Source organism: Manis javanica, chromosome 4 (assembly GCF_040802235.1).
Source record: "Manis javanica isolate MJ-LG chromosome 4, MJ_LKY, whole genome shotgun sequence".
NCBI lineage: Eukaryota > Metazoa > Chordata > Mammalia > Pholidota > Manidae > Manis > Manis javanica.
This window is the reverse complement of record NC_133159.1, coordinates 107,057,617-107,065,624: the sequence shown is the minus strand read 5'-3', so window position 1 is coordinate 107,065,624 and position 8,008 is coordinate 107,057,617. Positions and strand designations below refer to the sequence as shown.

At 52.5% G+C, this 8,008-nt stretch overlaps 3 protein-coding genes across 3 annotated transcripts; 2 read left to right on the top strand and 1 right to left on the bottom strand.

Annotated features, from left to right (window-relative positions):
• Nucleotides 1–1,369: 1,369 nt before the first annotated feature.
• On the bottom strand, nucleotides 1,370–1,971 carry LOC140848977 (histone H2B type 2-E-like). Its single transcript, XM_073234557.1, has one exon. It carries the CDS (start codon nucleotides 1,821–1,823, stop codon nucleotides 1,443–1,445), a length of 381 nt encoding a protein of 126 aa, XP_073090658.1. The 5' UTR covers nucleotides 1,824–1,971; the 3' UTR covers nucleotides 1,370–1,442.
• A 139-nt stretch (nucleotides 1,972–2,110) lies between these two features.
• On the top strand, nucleotides 2,111–2,659 carry LOC108387974 (histone H2A type 2-A). The gene has a single exon (XM_037021376.2). It carries the CDS (start codon nucleotides 2,180–2,182, stop codon nucleotides 2,570–2,572), a length of 393 nt encoding a protein of 130 aa, XP_036877271.1. The 5' UTR covers nucleotides 2,111–2,179; the 3' UTR covers nucleotides 2,573–2,659.
• Nucleotides 2,660–3,419: 760 nt separating this feature from the next.
• On the top strand, nucleotides 3,420–4,986 carry LOC140848976 (histone H3). Its single transcript, XM_073234556.1, has one exon. The coding sequence runs from the start codon at nucleotides 3,601–3,603 to the stop codon at nucleotides 4,009–4,011; it is 411 nt and encodes a 136-aa protein (XP_073090657.1). The 5' UTR covers nucleotides 3,420–3,600; the 3' UTR covers nucleotides 4,012–4,986.
• Nucleotides 4,987–8,008: the final 3,022 nt, after the last annotated feature.

Here is an 8,008-nt window from a genome sequence, read left to right as displayed (position 1 = left end):
CTACATTCCCCTACTCAGTTACTCAGCTAAATTGCTAACTACATCAGTCTAGATTCCTGAACTAATCAACATGGGAAAGGAGCTGGCTAATCATGCCAACCTAAAAACTGTGGGTTAGAGATCTGTTTTCTAGGAAACGTATGTGGCAGTGGTTCTCAAACTTGAAGCAATTGTCCTCGACCATTGGAGTCACCTGGAGAACTTTTATTAAATCCCCCAATAGCAAGCTGTACCTGAAACCACTTAAATCAGAATTTCTGGGAGTGCCACCCAGACTTCAGCATTTAAAGTTCCCCAGGTGATTACAATGGGCAGTTAAGTTTCAGACCCACTCACATAAGATTAGGTGGAGTCCACAATGAAAATCAGGATAATATTAGAGAAACAGGAGAAAAATAAATACTACATAGTTAATAGTATACATTATATGACCATCAACTACGAAGTCAAACTTCATGGCAAATATATAATAAAGTCTTGAAGAAAACTTTATGGAAACAACACATAAGGAGAAAATAAAGTATAGGAGAATACTTTAAGGTGAGAGCCCTTCACCCCCCCCCCCCCCCCTTGCTGTGTGTGTTCAGAGGTAATCCTTAAAGGCAGATTTATGTTCTCTCTTTTTGCTGAGCCTTACAGGCATCTCTCAAACTGCTAACTCCTTATATCTACTTGAATATCAAGTTTCTCCAATTTAGATCACAACTCTGCATCACTCTTCAATACCCCAACCTATACCTCTCCTCCCAGTATTCGATCCTAATTAACAGCGCCAGAAATTCAGGCCAAAAACCTAGGAATTCACTCTTGTCTTAAAGCATGTTCATCAAAACCGATCAATTGTACTTCGAAAATATAAGCTTAACCCAAACATTACTTACCATCTCATTACTGTACTATACTTCGTCTACATTACCCAGTGATTTCATAATGCTTTAGCATGCATCGGCATCACCCAGAGGCCTTAACAATTATTGGGGTATGAAACTTTCATTTTTAATGAATTCTCAGGTAGTGCTGATGTCGTTCTGCACGCCAGACTTTCCACTGCTCTAGACCACAGCACTGCAATCGCATCCTAATTGGTTTGTTTCTGGCGTGGACAGCCTGGGCCCTATCATTCACGGGGCACACTGAGTAACCTATTCAGATACTTGCCACAGTCAAACCACTTCCCAAAGCACTATGAACCAACTCTCGTGCCATTCTACCCCGTTTACAATTCCCCAGCCAGACACGCTTAAGTGTAAACATTCATACTTAAGGAGTATGAACTCAAACGTAAAGCGTTTTGTAGAAGAGAAAGCGGAAAATCAAAGGAGGTAGCAAAAGACCATACAGAGGGAGGCAGCTTCTTTCACTGAGAAGGTGGGTGGCTCTGAAAAGAGCCTTTGGAGTCAAGCGGCCGGCGAGTCGCGCGAGCGCCATGTCCCGGCGGGGACTCACTTGGAGCTGGTGTACTTGGTGACCGCCTTGGTGCCCTCGGACACGGCATGCTTGGCCAGCTCGCCGGGCAGCAGCAGGCGCACGGCCGTCTGGATCTCCCGGGACGTGATGGTGGAGCGCTTGTTGTAATGCGCCAGGCGGGACGCCTCGCCCGCGATGCGCTCGAAGATGTCGTTGACGAACGAGTTCATGATGCCCATGGCCTTAGACGAGATGCCGGTGTCGGGGTGCACCTGCTTCAGCACCTTGTACACGTAGATGGAGTAGCTCTCCTTGCGGCTGCGCTTGCGCTTCCTGCCGTCCTTCTTCTGGGCTTTGGTGACCGCTTTCTTCGAGCCCTTCTTGGGCGCGGGAGCGGATTTTGCCGGCTCCGGCATAGCGGTGAAGCTCGGGCAGCCGAGACGACCGGGAACGCAAACAAAACGGTAGAACCAAGGCTGCCGGAAGCGACTCGGTACTTAGAAAGGCTGCACGCAAATTAAGGTTCTGATTACGCTGCGCTGTGATTGGCGAGTTTTCGGTGGCGCTCCTGCGAGGGAGACGGGATTATGTAAATTAAGGATTCTGGCTGAGCTACTCCATTGGTCAACAGGGCAAAGCTCTGCTTTAGCCAATCAAAGTGCACCGTAGACAATCGCCGTTCTGCCTATAAAAAGGTGAGGCGGGGCGGCCGAGGGCGACACTCTTGGTTGCCAGGGGGCTGGGTTTCTGTTCGCAAGTGACTGGCGCCGTTATGTCTGGCCGTGGCAAGCAAGGAGGTAAGGCCCGTGCTAAGGCCAAGTCGCGCTCGTCCCGCGCCGGCCTTCAGTTCCCGGTAGGGCGAGTGCACCGCCTGCTGCGTAAAGGCAACTACGCTGAGCGGGTAGGGGCCGGCGCGCCGGTCTACATGGCAGCGGTGCTCGAGTACCTGACGGCGGAAATCCTGGAGCTGGCGGGCAACGCGGCCCGAGACAACAAGAAGACGCGCATCATCCCCCGTCATCTCCAGCTGGCCATCCGCAACGACGAGGAGCTGAACAAGCTGTTGGGCAAAGTCACCATCGCCCAGGGCGGCGTTTTGCCCAACATCCAGGCAGTGTTGCTGCCTAAGAAGACGGAGAGTCACCACAAGGCGAAGGGCAAGTGAGGCTAGAGCGTCCGGAAGGAAGCCCATGCAGCCCCCGTCTCAAAAGGGGCGCCTGTGAAATCAAAAGGCTCTTTTAAGAGCCACCCACTCCTTCAGATGGAGAGTTGTAAACGGTAGCCACGCTCAATTCCTTTTCTCTCACTGGCGAGTGTCGAGGCCGGACGTGGGGGCGGTGTTATTTGCCCTCTACTCCCAAGCCGCTCTCCCCCCATCTCGTCTTGAACACTTTAGCCATCTTCATTTTGTTTTGTCGGGTCGTTAAGCGGTATTTAATGTAGGTAAAGGCGCCGACGCCTTAGCCGTGCGCGCCTCCCCGAGTTGCTGCCGAGGCACTCGCCTAACGCGCGCGCACAGCACGTACACCCCAGACGGTGGGACAGCCAGCAGTTTTGGCGAGTGTGGCTGACCTTGGGTCTAGGCTCGGCTTTTTTCGTTTAAAACACGGAATCTTGCGCCCCGGGGCGGGGATGGGGTGGGAGAGGGAGCGGACAACCTTCCGATCCGAAAGGCGGGAAAAAACGATGCGTCAGACAGGGCAGGTAAGGTAAGCGAACTCCGGAAGAGTAGCAAGGCGTTCTGCCGGCAAGGGACAAACAGAAGATCTGGGGTTCGTTTCAGTTCGGCAGCTGCAAAGTGAGGGAAGGAAGAGGGTATCGCGGATAGCGTGTTAATCCAAGGGAGTGTGGGGCTGAGGAGTGAACCCTGACGCAGCTGGGATCGAAAAGGAGGGACTCTGGCCTCGAACGAAAGGGAAAACAAGGTAGGGAACAGCCCCTGGCAAACGGCAGAAGTGGAAAGTGGGGTGGGGCGGGGCGGCGTGGGGTGGGGTGGGGTGGGCGGGCGGGATAGGGAGGATTGAACCCAAACCAATCAGTGGTGCGGTGTCGATGACGTCACAGCCAATCGCCCGCCAGCGCGGGACTTTCAATTGTTGTCCCGCCCAATGGGGAAAAGACTGTGCCTATAAAGACCGCTGCCTGGGCCTGCACCTCGTTAGTCTCCCTGCGCAGCTTGTGGTTTAGTGTGCCATGGCCCGCACAAAGCAGACCGCCCGCAAGTCGACCGGTGGCAAGGCTCCGCGGAAGCAGCTGGCCACCAAGGCGGCCCGCAAGAGCGCGCCGGCCACGGGCGGCGTGAAGAAGCCGCACCGCTACCGGCCGGGCACCGTGGCCCTGCGGGAGATACGGCGCTACCAAAAGTCTACCGAGCTGCTGATCCGCAAGCTGCCCTTCCAGAGGCTGGTGCGCGAGATCGCGCAGGACTTCAAGACGGACCTGCGCTTCCAGAGTTCCGCCGTGATGGCGCTGCAGGAGGCGAGCGAGGCCTACCTGGTGGGGCTGTTCGAAGACACAAACCTGTGCGCCATCCACGCCAAGCGCGTGACCATCATGCCCAAAGACATCCAGCTAGCCCGCCGCATCCGCGGGGAGCGGGCTTAGAAAGTGCGCTCTCGCCTCGAGGTTCCATCATATCCAAAGGCTCTTTTCAGAGCCACCCACAAGCAGCACTTGGAAGAAGCTGTGCCTACACGCTCTGTGTGCGCCCTTAGGGCGTACTGCTCTATGCGCCGGGAGGGGAGGGCATTGGAGCGGGGGAGGTAAGACGTTGGTCTCCCAGCAGATAAGACCAAAGGCCAGGCGTCAGGCATAGCCGCCTTCTGGGGTCCGCTCTGACCTTTGCACAGGAGTTCGGTCAGCCGCTTGCGTGACCTGGACTGCCGGGGTCGCCGCGCCGCTGCTTTTCCTGGGTTCGCCGCCTTCCGAGGCGGCTGTGGGCCGGCCCTCCCGCCGCAGCGGGCTCGCGCGCTTCCGTGTTCAGGCGCTTTTTCGCACGACTAAATTACAAACACGGCACGGTCGGCAGGAGCCTCGGTGTCGACGATGGGCTGAGACCCGGAGGAGTCACTAGGGGACGCACGGCCTGGCCTCAGCGGCGCAGAGCTGCGCGCCCGCGACCTCCTGCCCCACCCCACACCCGGAAGTAGCCCCACCCCGAGCGGCTCTCCTGCTGGGAAGGGGAGATCGCCGCCTTCCTGTCGCCGGGTTTCGGCCGGGTCAAGTTCGGAATTTCTGCGCTCGGGTGTCGGTGATTACCCCGCTTCTCTGGCCGTTTGGGGTATCACTGCCTACTCGGCTCCTAGGCAAAATCCGACGGTGAGGGCGTGTGGGTAAAATTGTATTTCCAGAGTATCTCGCCTGGCTTTAGTACATCTGCACATCAGTAGGTGTTCAAAGGTGGAGAGAAGTACGGCTTTACTGCGTTTGCATCATTCCTCAGGGGTGGAGAGAAGTTATTCTCCATTTCGCTGTACGCGAAAGGGGAGGGGAGGGCCGGTTTTGCTTCTGCTGGAGCAGGAAAGCGTGAAGGGTCCCCGGACTGCGCTTTGTAAGCAATAAACGGATTTTCTAACTTTATTCCTCCCTTTGACTCGTTTCGGTTTTTAGAGCCGTGGTTTCCTTTCCCCGGACTTACAGGGCGGCACAGTAGGGTGTGTGGACAGACCTTGACTGGGTCTTGATCGGACCGTTCCTTGCGGTTGTCCACAGGAGTACTCTGTCCAGGCGTTGGCAAATAAATACCTTTGACCTGTGTCTGGATTTCCTCACCAGACTTGGTATTTCTCTACGTGTTTTTTTTCTTTTCTTTTCTTTTTCCTTTCAGTCGCGGGAACTCTTGTTTTCAGGTACTTGAGGGATTATGTAGAGAAAGCATAGATGGACGGCTCTGAATTCAAGTTCTCGGGAAGAGACATCAAACAGGCAGAACATGGTCTTCCTTTGGGGAGATGAATTTCCCCACTATTGGGAAATAGTGAGGGTGGAGGCCTTAGGAGTGATTCTTGTACCATTTGGGAGGTGGAAGTGCAAGGCCTCTTAGTGGGTTTGGGGGAGTAGGGCAGGGTCTTGCAGAGCCCATCTCCGCAGAGCTCAGTTACAAAGGCTGTACATGACTTTAGAGAACACCTCTTCTCAACCGTCTAAGTCACTTATTCGGACCCAGAAGAGGCCAAGGCATGTTTTCTGTTTTGTCTCGGCACAGTGACCAGGTTAAAAGCATTCATTGCAGAGATCAGTGAGAATTCACAGAGGGCGAGAAGGAGAAAGGAAAGAAACTTTGGCTTTTAAAGCTCCCAGTACCTCTCCTGAGATGTGTCAGAAAAGAGGAAAGCAGTGTAGGGACTGCGGCCCCCTATTAAAGGTTGCCACATTTTTCTGCTCCAGAGTCACAGCAATTTTCAGAGCATGCCTCTGGGTCTCTCTCTGTTCAGGCCCTCGTTCTCTGCTTGGGCCCCCAAATGCAGGATGGGTCTGTTAGGAAGGAAAGGACTCGGCTCGGTGTCACAGGGAAGTCAGATATAGTGAGACGAGACGAGAGACCAAAGTCAAGAAAGCAAAGTAAGTTTTAATACAGTCTGCATAGAGTAACAGAGCGGGCCTCCCTAAGGTGAGACAGGCAGGCGTGGATGCTCATTCTGAGGTTTCTTTTCTGTGGTTTTTGGCAGGGCAGAGAGGTCCCCAATTGACAGCTGTCGGCTCTCTAGGCTTATTCTGATTGGCGAAATGGGGACAGGGGCTGTGCTGTGCCTGTGCCTCTGATGTTTCTTATCATCTGGGGGGACCCTGGACATTTCCTGAGTCGCTCTTGGACCCCGTGGCTTCATCTGATTAACTCTCTGAGTCATTTCTGGCTCCCTGGTTCCATTTGATCAACTCCTTGAGCCATCTTTGGGGAGCCCTTTCTCCTTTCCATCTCGCTCATTTCTGTCTTTCTGCCTAACAGGTCCACGGGCCTGGGCCTGTACTCTCTGACTTGAGAAGTAGCAACTTTGCACCCATCAATCTCATCCAGCCTTGTGGCAAACCGTTCAGGAACAGAGGAACATAGGGCTTTCTGAGGTACATTCTGAGGCTCTCAAGTGAGTGACTTGTCCAGCACCTTTGGCCCAAGAGCAGCTAAACCAGACCTTTTGGAACCTGCGATGTTAGTGTCAGGTGTCAGTCCTCTACAGCCTCTTCCTGCCCTGCCCCCCAAATCACAGTACTTTAACTTACCAGTCTGAGCACCTCTGACATCCAGGAAGTCTCCCTGTCTGGATCCCAAAGGGAAATTTAGTGGCATTGTTGATGTATTCCTGTCACTGTAAAGGCCTACCATCAGCAATCTTTCAAATCCACTTGGGAGACCTGCATAAACTGAGTTCATCGATACGAGATAATGACTTAAAATGTGAGTTTTAGTATTTAATCATTTCTGTACTTAAATGATTCTTTACTCTCAGTTGAGAGTTAAAGGATAATTAAGGACACAGTAAATACATGCTCTTCCTCTAATAATTAGCTTCTGCATGGCCAGTGTGGCTGCAGGAAAAGTCCACCCTGAATCTTGGAATTTTCAGAAATGAAAGACAGTCTTTGTACAGATTTTAATTCTGCCTTAGGGTTGTAGGGGACGGGTGTGTGTGTGTGTGTGTGTGTGTGTGTGTGTGTGTGTGTGCGCGCGCGCGCGCACGTGCATGTGTGTCTGTGTGTGTCTGTGTGTCTGTGTGTGTGCCGCTCTTTGGGTTCACACCCTCTCCTGGTCATTCCTATCTTTAGCCAGGTCCCCATGTCAGTTTTCTCCTGTTCTCCACTTCTCTAGGCCTGTCTCGTTTCACCCATGCTGGCCTGGCCTTGGCCGTTGCTTTTTTTTTTTTTCTCTCTGCAACTCAGGTGAGATCACAGATTCCTTGCTTTCCATATCTCTGTCTCTCTACTGAGAGCTCCCAAAACGTCTATCTTCTGCTGAGACCCCTATCCTGAACTCTACACCAATATTTCTAACTGCCCCATGGCCAAGTCCTTCTGGGTGGATAATAGGCGCTTCAAAATCAGTTTATTTCCAGAACTGCATCATTTTGCTCTCCAAGACCATTTCTCTCCCGTCCGTATTTCCCATCTTACTGAAAGACACCCTCATCCCTCCATCTGTTCAGGTCAGAAGTTCCCTCCTCTTTTCCTTGGTCCAAATCTCATGAGTCAACCAATTTTCAGGCCATGAAATCTACTTGCTGACTTTCAATTCTATTGCCCTCTCCATCCATGGTCCCTGCCTTAACTGATGCCCTCACCAGCTCTGATCTAGAGGATTAAATATTCAACTTAGATTCTCTGCTCTGCCACTAAGCTTCCACTCTATGTGAGAGCTATCTTTTTAAAAACGTATCTCTTGCGCCTGTCACCCTCTTGCTTAAAATTTGTCCACTTTGTTCCCATTCCCTTCAGAATAAAGTCCACCTTCTTTTGCATGGCAGTTCTCAGCAGCGGAGGTACATAGCTAGTAGGGACTCGGAGTAAGACAGACCTGAACGTGAATCCTGGCCTTGCCCGTATTAACATCACTTCAGCAAGTAAATCTCTGTAGGCCTCACTTTTCCCATTTGTAAAATGGAGACAATAG

Coding starts and splice junctions, on each gene's coding strand:
- LOC140848977 (XM_073234557.1), bottom strand. CDS start 1,823: ATGCCGGAGCCGGCAAAATCCGCTCCCGCGCCCAAGAAGGGCTCGAAG.
- LOC108387974 (XM_037021376.2), top strand. CDS start 2,180: ATGTCTGGCCGTGGCAAGCAAGGAGGTAAGGCCCGTGCTAAGGCCAAG.
- LOC140848976 (XM_073234556.1), top strand. CDS start 3,601: ATGGCCCGCACAAAGCAGACCGCCCGCAAGTCGACCGGTGGCAAGGCT.